Source organism: Rhinichthys klamathensis, unplaced genomic scaffold (genome assembly GCF_029890125.1).
Source record: "Rhinichthys klamathensis goyatoka isolate OS25496 unplaced genomic scaffold, OSU_Roscu_1.1 h1tg000314l_1, whole genome shotgun sequence".
Classification (NCBI taxonomy): domain Eukaryota; kingdom Metazoa; phylum Chordata; class Actinopteri; order Cypriniformes; family Leuciscidae; genus Rhinichthys; species Rhinichthys klamathensis.
Window position 1 is genome coordinate 78,315 of NW_026606832.1, and position 21,116 is coordinate 99,430.

At 38.8% G+C, this 21,116-nt stretch overlaps 1 protein-coding gene across 1 annotated transcript; it reads right to left on the reverse strand.

Moving 5' to 3' along the window:
• Positions 1 to 7,456: 7,456 nt before the first annotated feature.
• wscd1b (WSC domain containing 1b) lies at positions 7,457 to 15,926 on the reverse strand. The gene is made up of 8 exons (XM_056271319.1): positions 15,463 to 15,926; positions 15,248 to 15,362; positions 13,771 to 13,955; positions 12,894 to 13,015; positions 10,889 to 11,060; positions 10,647 to 10,811; positions 10,202 to 10,402; positions 7,457 to 8,085 (listed from the first exon to the last, which is right to left on the reverse strand). The coding sequence occupies exons 1-8, from the start codon at positions 15,845 to 15,847 to the stop codon at positions 7,733 to 7,735; spliced, it is 1,698 nt and encodes a 565-aa protein (XP_056127294.1). The 5' UTR covers positions 15,848 to 15,926; the 3' UTR covers positions 7,457 to 7,732.
• Positions 15,927 to 21,116: the final 5,190 nt, after the last annotated feature.

A 21,116-nucleotide genomic window follows, 5' to 3' on the forward strand; every position in this document is an offset into this window, starting at 1 on the left:
AAACAGCCATGTAACCTTATAGTCATAACACAGAGTTAGCAGCAATGGTAACTCTGCAATACAGACTACTGCACAGCTGGTGGTAACAGTTTCATGAGTACATTGATAAAACTCACCGAACCCACGACGCTAAGGTGGTGCATCAAACTTGGAACCCTGGTGAATGTGTTCTGAGAAGACAGCCAGCATACCTAAATTTAAAGCGTCGAATTCAGAGAAAAAGTCTCTGTATAAAACAGCACGTCCCTAGTACCATCCACCAAGCACACAAACAGCTGGTAGACTGCTGCCTAGTGATCCACGTACATCCACAAATCCCTTACAGGGCCAACATCACTCTGAGCATCGGCATCATGCGAGGCTAAACTCAGCAGATAAGGCGGGCACACTGTAAACCCGAATAAGTTGGCACAACTCAAAAAATTTAAGGCAATAAATTGCCTCAAATTTTTTAAGTTAAGAAATTCAAAGTTTAAGTAAGCAGAACTGACATATTTTTATTTTGTATTTGTACATTTGAATTGTTCTTAACTTGAAATGTTTGAGTACACTAATTCATACATTTAACTTAAAATTTCATGTAATCTCAATGTGAACACTTTTATTAGTATAAACTTAGCTAGCTTTAACAAGCTAGTTTGCTAACATACTATTTTGTTAACTTCTTAACAATAGTATGCTATACGGTAACACTTGCAGCAATGTAAAGGTTTTATTTGCTCTCAAATCAAGCTCATGCACCACTTGTCACCATGATGGTAACTATCCTAAAACCAACATTAACAGAAATTCTTCTAAATTAGCATAACGAAACATTAATCATTACTAAATCACCCGCTTAACATTAATCTTGCACAAAAAAACATTGTATTACACTTAATTTTAGCATTTACTCTCCCTTTCGAGTGCCATCGGCAAAGCATGCTGGGAAATATACATCCCAGCCGTTTCAGTTAAACTTAAGTTCGTCTAAATTAAAAGAAATAATTTCATAAAACTCAAAACAATGAAACAGTTCAGTTTACTTAAAATATATCCATTCTGTGAACTTGAAAGAAAAAGAAAGTGCTAAATACTCATAAAAGTTAATTTGACTGAACTAATTAGTTTAATTTAAGTTTTTCCTACTCAAACCAATTAAGTATTTTGAGCGTTAGGGTTTACAGTGCAGGGATCAACCTGTGCTCCGAACGGTGTAAGCGACTTCGGAACGTAGCTTGGTATCGGACTGAGAGTGACGCTGCAGTCATCAGGTCCGAGACAATGCGACAACATTCACTAGAATGAGCGTAAGTCTCCAAGTGCTTCGCTGGGGCGAGAGCCGGTGGTAAGGCCATCTCAGGGAGAGCTCCGTCTCAGCACTTGTCAGTGTGAGGTGTCTTGCTCAACTAAGGACCCAGCAGCGGACACACAAGAAGGTTCCACAGCTTGAGGCTGGGGTGGCACATGCACGTACAGCATAGGTCGCTGTAGCGCCAACTTAATACACACAGTTAGCTCCGTATTAGGCTGAAGGATACGGGGCAACACCGCTGCATGAACACATCCATTTGTAAATAAATGCAGCGCATGTCGCCGTATCGACGGAGACTGTGAATATGCACAGTTTGACTGGGATAGCTAGTTGCACTGAAAATACAGGGCAACATGGCAGCATAACACAAGTGAGTAAGGAATAGCGCATCCTTGCATGTACATAACGCAGCGCTGTAGCAACAGAAACTGTGTAGAGACAGAAACTAAGATGCATAGTTAGATTAGGATGGCTAGCAGCACTGAAGGAAACAGGGCAGCATTACAGCATAACACATCCGTTTACGTACATACATCCAGAACTGTGAATATGCACGGTTAGATTAGGATAGCTAGTTTTGCACTGAAGGAAACAGGGCAACAAAATAGCAAAAACACGTCCTTGTACATGCCGTGTAGTCGCCATAGCGACAGAACTGAATATGCAGTTAGATAGGATAGCTGGATGTTGCACTGAAGGACAGAGGGCAACATAACAGCATTACCCATCAGTGTGCACATTTCAAACATCTGAGTGTATAATGCAGTGCAAGTCGACGAAGCAACCGAGACTGCATGAATATGCACAGTTCACATAATGGTCAGTTACGTTAGCAACATAACTGCATAACGCTTCAGTGTGGACACAGATGCAGCGCAAGTCGCCGTAGCGACAAACTGTGACTATGCACAGTTAGATTGGATAGCTAGGTGCACTGAAGGATACAGGGCAACGCGATAGCATAGTCACATTAGTGTGTACAAAAACACAGCGTCAGAGGCATCGCGACATCGACTGTGAATACATAGTAAGTCAGAATAGCCGGTTGCACTGATGATACAGGGCAATATTTAGCGGCGTAAACATAGCACATCAGTGCGTAGCGTGTACACAGCGTCAGTTGCACCGCACAACAACTGTGTACGTAATCAGAATAGCCATTTGCACTGAAGGACACAGGGCAATATATAATGGCATAAATCATTACACATAACAGTGAGTTGTATGTACGTAACACAGCGTCAGTTGCATCGCACAACAACTGTGAATACGTAGTAATCAGAATAGCCATTTGCACTGAAGGATACAGGGCAACAACGGCAAAATTCATAACGCAGTGTACAGTGTGTACGTAACACAGCGTCAGTTGCATCGCACGACTGTGAATACGTAGTAATCGGAATAGCCATTTGCACTGAAGGATAAGGAACAGGGCAATATATAATGGCATAAATCATACACATAACAGTGCGTAGTGTGTACGTAACACAGCGTCCATTGCAACGCAACAACTGTGAATACGTAGTAATCAGAATAGCCAGTTGCACTGAAGGGTACAGGGCAATATCGTGGCATAAGCATAACACACACATATCAGTGTACATAAACACAGCGTCAGTGGCATTGCACAACTGTGAATCAGAATAGCCAGTTGCACTGAAGGATACAGGGCAATTTATAGCGGCATGAATCATGAACACATATCAGTGTGTAGAGTGCACGTAAACACAGCGTCATTTCATCGCACAACAACTGTGAATACGTGGTAATCAGAATAGCCATTTGCACTGAAGAAACAGGGCAGCATATAACGGCGCAAATCTTAGCACATATCAGTGTGCAGTGTGAACATAAACACAGCGTCAGTGGTGTAGCGATAACAACTGTGAATACGTGGTTAAATCAGAATGGCCAGTTGCACTTTGGGATACAGTGCAATATATAAGAGCATAACAGTTAAATCATAGCACAAATCAGTGTGCAGTGTGTACATAAACACAGCGTCAGTGGCGTAGCGACAACAACTGTGAATACGTGGTTAAATCAGAATGGCCAGTTGCACTGAGGGATACAGGGCAACATATAAGGGCATAACAGTTAAATCATAGCACATATCAGTGTGCAGTGTGTACATAAACACATCGTCAGTGGCGTAGCGACAACAACTGTGAATACGTGGTTAATAGAATGGCCAGTTGCACTGAGGGATACAGGGCAATCAGTGTTGGGGAAGCTACTTTGAAACTGTAGTTTGACAAGCTACAAGCTACTCGTTAGTTAAAGTAGTTAAACTACAGTCAAGCTACCCTTTTGGAAAAGTAGTTAGCTACACTACAAGTTACGATCAAAAAGTAGCTAGCTACATTGAAACTACTTGCTTTTTTTGAACAACATTATAAATAACTGAATAAGTGTCTGAGGAATGTTTTAAGTAAAATATTTAGTGTTTAAAACAATGCAATACAATTATGATTTTTATTGTTTTATTACACACAACACTCAAATATCTCAGACTGTTTGTCAAAAGTGCAAAATTGCAACAAATACAACATTGCAAGAACAAAATATACATCCAACGTAATTTGCATGTATAGACTTTTTCTCAAAAATACCAATTGTGACTGTGAGATGGTTGCATTTTGGCAAGAAAATACATTGAACAAGCGCTCACATGTGGCACTGACAATGCACGTTAAACTCGCTCACATGCAGTTATGGAGCTCGAAAGAAGAACCTGAATCACAAGCTGCTTGTGAGCACAGTTCGGTTCGCTCCGGATCCAGTCACAACAAATCTATACAGCAATTTAATTAGATCAAAGCCTTTGTCGTGCGATAAACAAACTAAGATTACATTTTTTGTTCAACGGAAACACGATGGCGCAAACTTTAGTTTATTGGTCTTTTATGTTCATTACCAAACGCGGACAGATCATGGCGGTTCATTGTAATTAAATCAGAAATAGAAATTTGATGTAACATAGAGAGCAATAAAGCAGGATAATTAATACATTTTAAAATGGCCATTAATCACCTGTATGTGCGTCCTTAAATTTGTGCTTGAGGTCTTCTGTACGTCAGTGAACCGTTAGCCGCAAGATGCGTGAATAAACAACAGGTGGCGGTAATGGCAAAACAAATTAGTTTGTAATCTAACAAGAAGAAGAATATCCTTGCATCGCGCTGATTCGCGCAGGCTCAACAAAACACAATGTAGCTTTTGCTCGCGCTACACCGCTACTTGCTGCAAAAGTAGTTAGCTACTGGAAAAACAACACTGTTTAAAAAGCAACTGAGCTACTGCCAAGCTACTGAAAAATGTAGTTAAGTTAGTAGCGTCGCTACTTGTAGTTAACTACTCCCCAACACTGAGGGCAATATATAAGGATATGACAGTTAAACCATAGCACATATCAGTGTGCAGTGTGTACATAAACACAGCGTCAGTGGCATAGCGACAACAACTGTGAATACGTGGTAATCAGAGTAGCCATTCGCACTGAAAGAAACAGGGCAATATATAACGGCACAAATCATAGCACATATCAGTGTGCGGTGTGAACATAAACACAGCGTCAGTGGCGTAGTGACAACAACTGTGGATACGTGGTTAAATCAGAATGGCCAGTTGCACTGAAGGATACAGGGCAGCCTGACGACATAAGCTGTAAGCTGTGCACCTCCATCACCAGAGCGGGGCGTCCTGGCGCGGCGCTCTCCGTGGCCTGTGTCGCCACATTCCCGGTCCCGCCCTCTGCCAACGGTGAAGATCCGGTTTGTTCGGGTTCGAACCGTTTTGGCGGCTGTAGCCGAATTACCCTGCCACATTCCCTGATTGGCCCTTATCAATCATGGCTTCCAAATAATCCCCATCCACTCAATTGGCTCTATATCTCTCCTCTCAACCTATAGCTGGTGTGTTGTGAGCGCACTGGTGCTGTTGTACTGTGGCTGCCGTTCCATCATCCAGTAGATGCTGCACACTGGTGGTGGTATGCATGTATGTATGTAAGTAAATATGTATGTATATGATCTACAGCACATGATGTAATCAAGTCTCATGTTAAGCGCTTTGGTGGCCATTTGGTCTGTGAAAGCGCTATAAATGCAGTCCATTTACCAGTCCATTTGACTTTTTTTGACAATTTGTGATTTCTTTTTTTACAATTTGACAATTTTTTGACAATTTGATAACTTTCCTCATTTTAAAGATTTATAAACATTGTTTAGCTGATTGTGTCTGTAATTTCAATTTACTCATAATCACTCATGAATAACAATAATTTCCACAATTTCTTTGATTAAAACATGTAATTAGATGATTCACAGATCTGTTTCTCTAGTCCCAGACCGCGCTGATGCTCTGCAGGGGGGAAATTACAGCAGGACGTTATGAAATCATTGAATTGTGTCACAGTGTGATAGACTGTTCCAGCAGGCTTACCGCCACGCAATATTTAACAGATGGATGGACTGCTTGACGTGTTAGTGTGTCTTGGATGTGTTTGGCAGAGACAAAACACAGCAGCCATATGCCAAAAGTTATTTAAGTCATTCTCTCAGATTCAAATAAACACCCTGCAGGAGAGAGGAACGTGCTCATATTTTAATGGCAGACTTTATGGAGAATGCTCTGAAATAATTTGTAATTCAGAAAAAGTGCACTCAGTGTAAAGTTCCACTGTAACTTATTTTTTCCACGTGCAAGTTGTAACTTTAATATGCAAATGTCAAGGGGTCACGGTTTGGCACAGTAACAGTTAGCCCCTGCTGGTAAATGTCTTAACTACACCATCTGGCTGCAAAAAGCATCTTATTCCATTTCAAAGTACCATTTTGCATCATTTACATTGACTTATGGTTTTTGTTTTTGTTTGTTTGTTTTTGATCAAATAAATCACAAATATTTCATTATACTATGGTGGTAATTTTTTATTATAATTATTAATATTAAAATACATAATTCATACAAATATTTATCATTATTGCTATTTTCTTATTTGAGGGCTTTTGAAGTGTGAAATTTGTCACTTTTTTGCTACTTTTTCCATGTTTTGTTGAGGTCATTACAAATCTTGGTTTTGCATAAATGCCTTGACATTTGATATCCTTTTCATGGAGTTCCTTTTCTCAGAATGACTAAAATATGTTATTTTTTTTATTTTGTTATTCCATGCAATTTGTTCAAGTTTCTTTCTCAGTTGTTTTAAATTACAGTTGCAAACTAAATCATTATTTTTGCTTCAACTAAGACTTGATGTACTTCAGCTAAGACTTGATTCATGTAAAATACCATGAAGTTTTTAAAAACGGCATGAGTTGCATTAAAAGCATAGCTTTTCATCAATCTAAATCCAGTGAATATGATGACTACATACTCTCTAGGCAAGATATTTTTTAATCTGATTAATGCAGTCAGATTTATGGCAATAAATATTCTATATAATTAATTATTTAAAATATGCTTTAATTTAATTCGAATCAAGATGCCAAGTTTGGATCAAAGCCCAGATTGACATAGGAACATGCTGGTCCTCTGTGAACAGCTCTTTAGGCTTCTCTGTAAATGTAGCTAGTGGTTATGGCCTGTGATGTGTGAACTGTCTTTCACAAAATAATTCTGCAGTCACAGCATTTTTCTTTCAGCCTGCAGGGACATTAAGCGCTAATGTTCCAACTAACTATCTAAAGACTAAAACATTCGACTTGGGAATGGGTGTCTTCCTGATTTCCACTGTGAAGAAAGAAGGAACTTCTGCTTATAGTACATCGCCAGATATATTTATCCAGTCAAACTTGGCTGAAAATAGTATTTTCTCCTTTTATGATTGCAAATGAATGTTCAGCACTTATGTTGGCCTCTGCTCTCAGGTAAATCCAGGGTTGCTCTTCCTTTTGTCTATTTGATATTAGCTCATGCTAGTGCTATAGCCTTTAAGATTTTTGCTTTTGATTCATTATAGTAATAAAATGACCGAAGGACACAGACATTTTGTCAAACAAAGGCAAGATGTCTTATCTTAGTTTATGAAGGAACATTTTTCCCTGATGCATCTCTCTGGAATGAATGCCTCTGTGTCAGTTGAAGATGCTTTGAGCCTGAAATTCCAAATACACATCAGAAACACAGTTGACAAACAGTAATTGTCAAATAAATACATATTGGATTTTAATTATTAAGGTAGGCTACTCAAAATGCCGTAGTATAATCTATTTGAGGATAATATTAAAATGGACTGAAACTGATACAATGAGAATTAATCATTTTAATAATGCATACTAAACACACTGCCAATAAGACATCAAGCACAAATAAAACAACAGACAAACAAACCGCATTTCAAAGGCTTTGAGAGATGTCAGTTGTGTTTTTTACACAGGCACTTTGTGGTTCTGTGTCCTCCCTCCAGCAGGGGGCAGCAGCAGCGTTCATGTACCCTCACCTGGGCATGTATTCCTGTGGTAGGCCGCTGATGCTTCTGTCTCTGAGAGCTTTATCTACAGTGTGGATGTATTCATCTATACGAGCTCTCATCTCAGGGGTGAAGGGGTCAAAAGTCAGGCTACGAGATCCAGAGCGTTTGAAAAGGCCGTCTCTGTTGCTCTCCGTGCAGAGGAGTCTTTCCTCGGGAATGCTGATGTTCAGGAAAGCACTGATAGTCTTTAACTGAGGGACTAGATCTTTCTGAAGATTTTCAAAGTGTACCACCAGCAGGCGGTGGGCAAATCGCAACCAGGCCAGAGCGTGAGACACCCACCAGGTCGAATAGCTGTCCACAAACTCAGACCACTCTGTGAACAAAACAAAACAAAAAACAGCATTATAGTAAAATTAACTAGCATCTCCCACATGCTTAAACCTAGGACTGTATTTGGGATAAAAATCGAATTGTGATTTAAAATGAAATTCCAGGTTGGCTGTCCTTGTTTGTAGGGCTGCACAATTTGTGATAAATGTATATTATATCAATATGACTATAATATAATAACAATAATATGAATCCATTATTATTATTATTATTATTATCATTATTACTAATTGAAAACATAAACATTAAATTCAAAATGTAAAATAAAAAATATGAGCATTTAAAGCTGCAGTCCGTAGTTTCGCCATCTCTGTTCGAAATCTGCAATTGCAGTTATACGCGGAATTATCAACTTTACGTGGGTTGTGCCTCGGCACGGCACAGCGCAGATGAATCCAATGTTTTGAGGAGTGTGTGTGGCTGTCAGTCACCGCACCAGTGTGGATACTGGCATTCGGAATCACAGATTATACTTTTTGGATGCATGAGCAACATAAGAATTTTCACCGGAAAATGTCATCTGAACTAGTAACATCCACTGTTGTTCTGACAAACTAAGGGGAAAAAGCATTGCAGTAAATCACGCTGATTAAATCTAACGATCGCTTATCATATCACGTCAAACCGTGCAAAAAAATACTTTGTTCTCAAATTGTAAATGTTAAAGGTATAGCGGAGGATTTTCTTTTTCCGGGTGGGTAGCCTATACTATTGGTCCACCTAAGTGTCAATCATTCTGGTGATATGTTTACGTAAGGCGGTCGTACGTGCTCGTCCCTATGTAGTTTTCGCTTTCTGCGCATGCGCACTTTCAGGTTTATTATGTGTGATGAGTTACGGTTTCAGCCAATCCTTTGAAAATGGCTGAGGGTCGAAAGAGAAAAAATGTATACGAAGTGTATGATAAGAAGAGATTTTGGGTGAATATTTCACACGCTGGCGTGCGCTAAAAGCACAGGTTGGGCTTCCCACTGATGCCGCAGTCGCGAAAATTCTACTAGACAGGTAAAGTTTGTTATGCTATTTGGAGAAATCCATTTAAAATCACTGCTAGTAAAAGTTTCATAGGCGTTCCCTCTCGGGAGCAAATAGAGTGTTGCGCATGTGCATTTTTAAAAAAATTGGAGAGGGCGGGTCTTCTCTAAAATTCGGAAAGATCCTCCGCTATACCTTTAACAACATCAGCATTGCGTGACTACATTTGATGCCCTTCTGATATTATCCTTGTTTTCTCATGGGTCCAGTTGCGGTCTCTTTTTTTCTGTAGCCACTCCGAAGTCCGAAGACTTTTGCATTTTACAGCGGGTGAATCTGTTGTCACTGGTGATTGTTGTTTGAACCTTTCTGAATCCACCATCAAATTGATAAGTTTAATTATATCAAGTGCTGTGAGAAAAGGCTATAAATCTCCCCCTCCAGCATCCTCACATGCAATATAGCCTACAAGCCGAGACTCCTCCTTTATGTGTACAGATGTGACGTAATGACTCAATATAGCCTACTAGCCGAGACTCCTTCTTCATGTGTACAGATGTGACGTAATGACTCAATATAGCCTACAAGCCGAGACTCCTTCTTTATGTGTACAGATGTGACGTAATGACTCAATATAGCCTACTAGCCGAGACTCCTTCTTCATGTGTACAGATGTGACGTAATGACGCAAAGACATGCTTGAATCTCCCGCGGAAATCCACCAGTACCACTGGAATTAAAAACATTATTACAAGCTTACCGTTTTGAATCGAGCTACGGCAAGCAGATAGTTTTGAACCATGGCTGGTTATGTACTTGCTCAAATTTATTTTGGATAATTTTTAATCCAAAAAAGTTACGAACTGCAGTTTTAAGAACAAAATGAAATATGAAGTCTTCTGAAGAGACACGATTGCTTTATATGATGAACAGATTTAGGCTTTTATTCACATATAAACATTGATCAGTGAACGTAGAGCACTCAAATTTGGTAAACGTTTTGGCCCCCTTTGAAGTTTGCTGAGGCCCCCTAGTGGGCCCCGGGCCCCTGGTTGAGAACCACTGCTCTAAAGGGTCTGAACATACTGTAAGACTGAAACGAATGCTGTTTCTATCATTAGCACCTTTGCTCCTCCAGTGAACGTCCGATGCGTAGCCCAGGTGTCCGGCACACTTGCGGTTGAACTCCGCTATTAGAGAACGATAGGGGTTTCGCATCAGCAGGATGGCAGAGTTGAACATTTCGATCTCTCGCTGGCCGCTTTCATGAGTCTTGATGCAGATGACTCTCCCGCTCTGCCAGTAATCCTTCTCTCCTTTAAAGCCTACAAAGATGCAGAAATCTGAGAAGCGCGAGTCTGCATTTGCTTTTCAATTAATCTCATTCTTGCTAGTCTAGGACAAACAATTGAGATGTTTAAGAGGTGTCAGTGTTGATTTTCTTTCTTGTGGGGCAATATCTAAAAGTGTTTGTGTTTCTGATGAGTTCATGTTCCCACTCCAACAGAATCCTAATAAATCTCACGGCTGAAAGGGATGAGGGTTTAAGTGTTATTAGTGGACTCTCACCTTTGTTGTACAGAGATCCGTCAAAGTAATAGCTTCCGGTGTAGAATCCAGTAGCGAGTTCAATCAGGTGACGTAACCAGGTGTTTCCTGCCCCTGGGAAGCTGGACAGGGCCACGAGGGTCCTGGACTTCTGGGGCAGAAATGTCCTTTCTTTGCATGTTGCATCTGAAAGAAAAGATATTTTCTTTTGCAGCAGTAGTTCTTGAAGTTTAAGTTAAATGTTGTAGCATGTTGTAGGTTACCTAACACAGGAGTACTGTACACCCAGTAGTAGTCCTGTTCATAAGGGGAAGTGTGGTTTGTTTTGTTGCCCCTCTCACACATGCGTTCCTGTTCACTCATCTGGATTGTGAAGAGAAATGGGGCATGGCTGCAGAAACAGTGCTGACCTCTCAAAAGGGCCAATGGCAGGTCCTGCGAGTTCACACACAATTTACAGGAGTCAGATAAAGCTCTGAATAAACAAACCATGTCATGTGTAACGAGTGATGGGCAGCTAAATTATTGTAAACTAGAGCTGCACAATTAATCGTTAAAAGATTGCGATCTCGATTCAAACACCATCTTATTCCTAAATGACAACGATTCGGCTGTCTATTAAATCTTTGACTAGTAAGATCACAGCGAACATTCAAATCTGCATTGGCATAAAACAGTTTCACAGTCTTTTCAACCATTAGTATCATTATTTCTGTTACAATACTGGGATAAACGTTTGTTTCGGATATAAACACTGATGACTACAGAAGTGATCAAAATACAGCATATCACCTTTTTAAAGAAACTTTGGTAACACTTTACTTGAAGGGGTGTGCATAAGACTGACATGACACCTTCATAATCATGACATGACACATGTCATGAATATGAAGGAGGTTTTATGCATGTTTATGACAACTGTCATTAAGTGTCATTCGCTCAATTATGACATTTTTAATACAAATATGACATTTGAGATGTCTTTGTTATGACACCTTGACATAAACTAATACATCATAACCTGTCAGTGTCTTTGTCATGACAACTTGACATAACCAAGACAACATAAATTGTCATAAATGTGTCATAAACATGACATAGTAGATTAATGATCAAACTTAAGAAACCACTTAGCTTTATGGGTTAACATTACATTAAACTGTCATGTGGTTGGGTTTTGACATTGGCTGTCGTGAGGCCATTATAACTGTGTCATGAATATTTTTCTTGACCTCAACTACAGTGGTACAAATTGAATTTGTCATTAAAATGTTATAATGGGCTCATGACAGCCAATGTCAAAACCAACCACATGACAGTTTAAAGTAATGTTAACCCATAAAGCTAAGTCTTATGTTTGAAACATTTTTCTGCTATGTCATGTTTATGACATATTTATGACAGGTTGTGTTGTCTTAGTAATGTCAAGTTGTCATGACAAAGACACTGACAGGTTATGATGTATAGGTTTATGTCAAGGTGTCATAACCAAGCCATCTCAAACGATGTCATAATTGAGCAAATAACACTTAATGACAATTGTCATAAACATGCATAAAACCTCCTTCATACTCTTCATAGTCATGATTATGAAGGTGTCATGTCAGTCTTATGCACACCCCTTCAAGTAAAGTGTTACCGAAACTTTACACTTCAAATTAAGATCGTATCAATTACATCATTACAGTAGGTGTCACCAGTAGGTGGCGACAAGTGACTGTCATAAAAAAAATTGTCATAGAATCATTCATTCAAGAGATTTGTCAAAAATGCTGATTCATCCAGTATTGAAACAAGTGAAGTCTTTATGAGCGAGACATTGAATCATTCAAACGGATTAAAAAATATGCAGCAAATAACATTTTGTCACAACCTCTAGTAAATTACTTATTTAGTTTAGTTTTGAATTGTGGGAGAATCGTGATCAAGTGTGTTTGCACACACTTGGCTAATAAAGCTCATTCTGATTCTGATTATATTTTAAACGGGGGAAAAAAAGTCTTGTTTCTCAATTTATCCAGAATAGTGCAGACAAACAGATCTAGATTGAATGAATCAATTAAGCGGGGGTTTAAGGGAGACTTAATTACTATTATTATTATAATGAATAATAATAATAAACTTCACCATCTTCAGTGATTGGCCCCATATAATAATAATGTTTTTTTATTTATTTTTGTATTCTTCTTCTTCTTCTTCTTCTTAATAATAATAAATACACTTTTAATTTGCTCCAAAATGATTCATACGAGCATTTGTGAATTATACCTGATCTGTACAGATCTCGATACACTGCTGAGGAGTGTGTGTCGGCCCAGAGGTCTGGATCAGGAAGTCAGCGATAGAGTTCTTTGGCCTCTTGAAACAGCCGTGGTAGTGCACAGTTCTGTCTGAGAAACATCGGACAGAAAAACAGAAGTCATCTTGGACAAAGCCTCAGGTGACCCTCCCACTGTCCTGTAGCAGATGACGTATGAAGTTACAACAAGAGCAGCCCATACTATCTCCAACCTTCTTTCTGTCTTATCTAGTCATACTCCATCCATGCCCAATTGCCCATTTTAGCACAGGGTTCCAGGCCTTTAAACTAGTTCTTCTCTAATCCATTACTCACAACATATAATAAACATTATTATATATGTGTGTGGCCCATTCAAGCAGAACTGCACTCATGTTTACAGTTTAATACTTCTGCCTAATGCCCGGTACCAGTGTGTTTGCTGCTATGACCTACGTCTACTGACTAGCCAATAAAAATGCAACAGGAAATGGCGTATTGACTTTAAACTACTTTCCTCAAGCTCCATTTACCAAAACTGGCATGCCATGTTGGCCTCTTTTCCCTAGCCATGACTGCGTCCATATTCTCCTCCTTCGCTTTCTCGCACATAAAAACCACAACTGCCAAAGTGTGAATTCATCTTGCTCTATTTGTTTGCCACTAGCGCACACTGATGATGTTCTATTCTTCTATCCTAAATTGTGTCGTAGCATACGATTCAATAGGTGTCATCATTGTACAGTCTACATATACAGTACATGTCATACCCAAGTTTATTAGATCCATGTCGTACAGTGTGATTTGTAATAATCTTATAGGATTGCTGAAATCGCACAGTCTGTAGCAGGCTTTAATGTGACTCACATCTTCTCTGTCCAGGAAGACGATCCTCAACCCTGTAAACAGAAATGCGTTCCACCCCTCCGCAGGGGTATCCCTTCTCTCCCCGGCAATCCAGATTACAGTCCTCTCCCCGAGCCCGGCGGGAACTGACCCGGTTGCCACAATGGCACTCCGCTCCATACTCCAGCCCAGCGTACCGGAACCCACTGCAAAAGAGCAAACCTTCACTTCTGAGGAATTTACATACACATACACATTCTATTCTATTCTATTTTATTCTATTCTATTATATTATATTGTACTCAACCAGTCTTATCTCGTCTTTTCAGTAACACTTTAGAATACGATTTAATTAGTTAACATTAGTTAATCCATTAGGTATGATGAACTAACAATGAATAACATTTTTACAGCATTTATCTATGTTAATGTTAATTTATAAATATGCTTATAATTTATTGTTCATTTGTTCATTCACAATACATTAACTAATGCTATTGCAATGTTAAAAAATACATTAACTGATGCAATTATAAATGTTAAAAATGTATTAGTGAACGTAGAATGTAAACAAAATGAATAAATGCTGTAAAGATTGTGTTCATTATACCTTCACGTTAACTATAGCTAATGATTTCTGAAGGATCAAGAAATAATAGTTGATAAAAATTCAGCTCTGCCATCACAGGAATAAATTACATTTTGAAATGTATTAAAATAGTTTTTAAAAAAGTTTTTTTTTAATTATAATAATATTTCACCATATTAATGTTTTTACTGTATTTTGATCAAATAAATGTAGCCTTGGATGAGCATAAAAGACGTCTTTCAAAAATATTTTTTTCATAATTCTAAACTTTTGACCGGTAATGTGGGACTTCTTGTTCTATCCACCTTATTTAAGCGGTGGTACAGTTGTAAATTTAATGTGCAAGGCTTCAAGTGTCAGCCACTTTGTTATTTATTTGTTGAACAAAAACAGTCATTGTTATTTTAATGTTGCAAACTGATATTTGTTATAATATTATTTTAATTTATTATCATGCTAACAAACAAACTGGTTTGTAGAGAAAATTAGTTTTACCATTTACTGCACTTTGGTATTCTTCTAGTTATTTACCTAAAAAAATTGCCTAAATTCTCGCACATTCACAGGTAATAGCTAACCCCCGCTTTGCTAAGTAAAAAGATCAAAACGTACCTGTTGGCATTTCCTAAATAAAGCATTGTTTTATTTTGAGCAGTGAATATGTTTTTTATATTGACTTTTTGTATTTTAAAATAATGATTTTAGAATGGAATTTCTGTCTTTTTAAATGGTTGAAGCATGTATGTATTTGTAATGCTCTTTCTCTGGATGGACTCCAGGTCAGTCACACCAGCCAGCTCACATTCTGCCCCCTGCTTCTGTGGATAAACACTGAACGCATTCTTCTAAAAGAACAGGGTTTCTTTCATTTATCTTTCATTTTCATCCCTTCAGAGTCTCAGACGTTACCTCTCTGAGCAGGTGTCCTGACACAAGGCGCTGGTCATTTTACGGAGATCATAAAGAACTGTCCCGCCGAGTGCGTGCTCCGTTTCATTGTTTATAAAACATCCAATGTAGGTCCCTTGTCGGAAACAATAAAAAACAAAAGCAATATAAACAGTTTAGAATAATTATAAAAAATCTTACATTTAAGATGGGTAATTCTATTTTATAAACATTACCTTTATGTCTGGCTTCCTTGTGTGACAGATTATGTTTAGAAGATCTTTTCTGTTCAGCATTACCGTGAAACCAGTGGCGTCTCAGATGCCTGGTTTCCAGGTTACGAGATATGAGGTGCTTCTGGTCCATTATATTGCCTATCTGCTCAAGAGGTTGGTTCTCCATCTCCTGGATGACATTCCTCCTGTACAACCACCTGGCAGCAGGTACTTCCAGGGCTCTAGGTGGTGCTGGTAGGGAAGGGAGCGCCATGGTATCCGTTTCTCTCTGAAATGTCTCCACACTGGAGCGCTGAAGCAGTAACACGCTTCCTGCCATGATGTAAGCCACACCCAGAAAAAACAGGAGCAATTGAGCTCTCCTTAAAAAGGATGGCTTGGCCATCCTGGTTCAAACCATCCAGATGGATGTCAAACAAGATCCTTACACTTATACAGGACAACTGAAGAGAAGATGATACATTCTAGAAGGCGCTGTGATCTTCATATTTTAGAGAAGATTTAGCTCTTGGTGTCTACTAGTTCACAGGACCTAAAATAAATAGAAAAGGCCTGTCAGTATGAATACAAGATCAGATAATCAGATAAAAACACGTCCCTTCACAGATCTGAACCATAAATCTCTAACAACTCAAAGGAAAATATGTGAACCACTTGTCATATTTCTTCATAGAGGCTTCGCCCCTTTGGGGCTAATGAGCTGTTTTTGATGAATCAATAAGAGACCAATTACCATTTTCCCTTTTGATTTATTAAACATGTTTGGAAAACTGAAGAGAACCTGCTTGCAGAAACACGGGTGCGGTATGAAAACATCAACTGAAGGAATCGCTGAATTATGTCTCTTGGTCTTCATTTGTGCCTGGTGCTTTATGGGATGTGAGTTGTCTGTCCATCAGAGTGATAGGCTGGAAGACATTTCTGCCTGTGGGAGGAAAGAGCTGTCCATTCTGCTGAACTTCATATCACAGATCAAGAAGCTCATTCATATTGCAGAAAGAGAGAAGACATCCAGTGCAGATTCGTCAGTGTATAATAGCACAGCTTATAAAATAACTCAGTGTCTGAAGAAATCTGATGTTTTGCCAAAGCAATACTTTGCAACTGAAATCTTTTACCGTTTTTGATTAGTATAGCCTAACTCTTAGTAATATTTAGGATTCAATACATGCTCAGTCGTTGTGGTAATGTAGATTATCACATAAATTAATATCCACTTGTCCCTCCTTTAAAAAAAAAAAAAATCTGTTACAGTGACACACTTACAATGGAAGTGAATGGACCAAATTGTAAATGTTAAAATGCTCAATGTTGCAATAGTATGATTTTAGTGTGAAAAAAGTGTAAAGTTCCAATTTTTCCAACTTCATTGCCAGGACGACACAATTAACACTAAAATGTAAACACGTAAACGACTGTAAAAATGATGAACCTTTCAGCTCAAATAATACAAGTTTTATCAGAAGAAAGAATGTAATTGCTTATTTAACATTGTAAGCTTCACACATACTTTAATACTCCAAAAATTGGAACTAAGTATATAAAAGAAAGACACAAATGTTGTCAATTGAACTTAACTTATTTGTAGCAGGAATATTCCTTAAAATCCTAAAGGATGCAACAGCTATAGATAAATCATTTTGACAATGTTATCTCCTATGTAACAGATTTCCATCAGGACTCAAATAACAAATAACAGGCAACAACATATGGCATCGCTCTTTTAAATTCATCATCTGTACTGAAATGTTTGACACTTTGACACTTTTGTCTTGTAGAATCTGTGGAAAACGGCTTTTGCTTTGCGCTGAGAGGATTCTCTAGGAAAATGGCACTCGTTATGTGTCTGCAGCAGTCAGTTGTTCAGCCTAACATAGAAAATGAAATCATTTAGATGCTGATGGAAAAACCTTTCTCTTCATGATGGGAATGAGAGGTCTATTTGATCATCAACCTCCAAACAAATCAGCACATTATCAGGCAGAATTTACAAGGTTTCTCTCTCTCTCTCTCTCTCTCTCTCTCTCTCTCTCTCTCTCTCTCTCTCTCTCTCTCTCTCTCTCTCTCTCATCTTTTCTTTTGGTATAATTGCTCTTTTGCTTAATGCATCACTCAGCATTAGTATCAGAGATTATGCAAATTTAGTTTAAATGTAGTCTTGTGGTGAGGGGTTGTTTATCTCTGCAAAACTCTACATTTGTTTTTGCATGTTATCATAGCCTAAGGCATAAAATATAGTCAGCAAGACTGAATTTACAAGAGAAAAACGAAATGTTACAAAAGTCACTACGGTCATTTAAAATGCACTTTAATGTTAATAGGAGTAGTGGTTACATCAAACCAATGTCAAAACTTTTCAGACGCAAGCTGTCAATCATTTGAAAGGAAACAATTCCTGTAGTTTAATCTTTGAGTCCTCAGAGCGGGTTTCAGATCATTTGCCTGACGTTATCCTCAAAGGACAACATTTCCAAATACTCTTAGGCTACTGTACGATACAATTAAATTATGCATACGGCTGCGCTCAGATAAACGTCAGATATTATAAGAGTGTATAGCCTACTAAGATAAGACACGCTTAATTGTTACCTTACTTCTTACTTACCTCTGTTACTGTGGTTCCTCGGATCAGGTGCGGTTCAAACGGACGCGGATGTGTCCAGCAGCAGCTCACGCGCTTCCACTGAAGAGAGTCCGCTGATTCCTGACTGGATACTCCCACCGGCTCTTCCCCGCAGCTGAACGCTTTCTCTCGATTATAAAAGACTGTTTTCATCGCATGTTTTAACTGCTATTAACGGTTTTTTACATTTTCTGTAGTTTTGAACGACTTTGAACGTGTCTGTACTTACTGTTGTAGACGTTAGAGAGAAGTGAGCGAGAGTCGTGCCGAATATTAAAAACGGCGTTGTTGTTTTTCCTAAGCAGCGTGTAAAACACGGACTGACCTGACGCGTTCAGATGAGCGTATAGAGGAGCCGCTGCTGTCAGCGCTTTACACCCCACCCAAACTCTCTGCCCGAGAATTATAAAATAACTAGATTACTTAACACTCTATATCCTACTAATGTATATTAAGAATATTAACTAACAATATTAGCCTACATTTAAAATGCTACCCCCCCCCCCCCCCCCCACCAATTTCATGAGAATAATTGTGTTAAAAATAGGCTTAATTTTCTTTAAGCAAAATTGTTTTATTTAATTTTAATAATTTTTCTTCTTCTTCTGTGTTGTTTCTTCTCCTCAAACACTTAAATAGGCCTACTTGCAGATACTTCTCTGTGCAGCATTACACAGTTTGATTCATTTTTGATTTAATCACAGGCTGTCAAAATAAGCTTTATGCTTCCATTTTGTTTTTAAATGTGGATCATGAATAAATATTTTTATTTGGACATCCATGCAGATTTGCAATGCATCAGAGAGGTCCACTGATGGGCATTTGGTTTTTTGAGTTCCTCTGGCTACATAGATCAGGCACTATCTGTGCTGAGCAGAACAGAGGCTTTGTTTTTGTGGAGAGGAGCACATTCATCTGGGAAAAGCACACACACACACACACACACACAGAGAGAGAGAGAGAGAGAGAGAGAGAGACACACACACACACACACACACGCGCGCTAAAAAGAAAGAGACACAAGCACACTCATATTGAGATGAATTTTCTTGACATTGCAACATACCTAGAACAAATAACACAAACTGATGCTTTCTGTGCCCATTGACATTTAAATATCTGGCATAAGATGCCAGACAGTTGTTCCTCTATTCTATATACAATCCTGTCACAACCCTCCTGAATGGAATTTACAAACACCTTGAAACACCTGCCACATCCTGTTTGCAGACTTCTCTTCAGCTTTTACCATCCAGTCACATGTTGATATAGAGAAGCTGACAAACATGGGTGTAAACCTCACTCTTGTAAAGTGGATTCGGGACTTTTTAACAGGCAGACAACAGTATATGTGAGGAGGGCGGGTCACAGTCAGTGCCACAAAGATGTGTTTTATCACCATTGCTATTTTTTTATATACTAATGATTGTGTCAGCCACCATTCCAACTGTTCACTGATAAAGTTTGCAGATGATGCTGCCCTAGTCGGTTTTTTAACAGATAATGAACAGGACTGAGGTTGACCACTTCCATGAATGGTGCAATCAAAACTCAGTAATTTTAAACATTTCAAATGTCTTTCTGGGTCTTTCTGTCCAGAACAGGAACATGCTGGACAATGTGACTAAATGGGCATGCAGGAAAATTACTGGATCCGATGTTAAAAGCATCTCCAACCTCACAGATCAGTATACCCTCAATCTGGCTCTGAGGATACTGGATGATCCATCCCACCCACTTTGCTCAGAGTCCCAGACTCCCACTCCCACTCCCACTGCTCTGGGTGTGTGTGTGTCATGGTTTGCAGTGTGTCACTATTTCTAACCTGTGTGCACTAAAGTTGGATGGGTTAAATGCAGAGGACAAATTCTGAGTAGGGTTACCATACTTGGCCTTCACATGTCACTTTCACTTTCATTAAAATATTTGAGCATTAATGTTCCAAAGTCTTTTTTATTTTGTGCCATCACAACCAGTATGAATGTTTATTTCAGAATTTCCAACTGTCTCCACCACACAATTATATTCACTCAATACTGTTATAATATGTGAAAATCTTGTGTATTACTTCCATAAAACTGTCCTCAATGATATTTTGAGTCACTTTGAGCAACAGTCTGTATGAGTGAGTCATGTCCACTAGGGGCTTGTGTGCCTTGCGCTCGCTTTGTTAATCTGTTTTTGAGGTTTGTCCCTCAGGAACACTGACTGCAGAACAGTGCGCCATGTTTTCAAGTAATTATATTGCACTTATGTTCAGGGTCAGGGACCCATCGACAAATTGATTCGTTTTAGTCCTGGCGGCTGGACCCAGTGGGGAAAAACAGATTAAAATCTCTTGATGACCGCACTGCACACTTGAGGCACAAACCACAGATACGATCAGCTGCCCTGCACACCTGTCTGTGATGAGAGCCATCTACACCCTAACTGTCTGCAGGGCTCCAGACTAACATTTAAGAGCTGTAGCACCAGTGCCACTATAATTCTACAGATGGCACCAGCACCTGATCTGGTAGGTATATAAATAAAGGTAATTTAATCATAAAATTACTATTATTTTGCATTAATAAGTGCAGTAACTATATTAGGCCTACATGTTTATTTCTTGGAAATGCACATTTGACCGTAAAGCACTGAGTTTGAGTTCAGAGGCAGATAAAATTCACTTATATTAACAACAGTAACATATAAAAGCCTACTTTTAATAGGGAAAAAGTGTATTTTTATTTTTGATCATCCCTGTGATGATGAACCTGTGGGTTATCATCACATGAACACCAGTTCACAGTGTTATTGCATACATTGTTTTATTGTTTAATATGTTATCTTGTTTTCATATTGTTTACCTTTGATTAATGATATTATTTGTGATCATGTTATCGGTTCAAATGCATATGTAATAGCACTGACATTGAACTAAATGTGTTTCCGTTGTCATGGGAGTTAATCGACCCCTACAGATGGTATGATCCGCTAGTGTTTGGCGGGAAGATATCATATACAAAGGAGTGAGGCTAGTTGAGCCGGG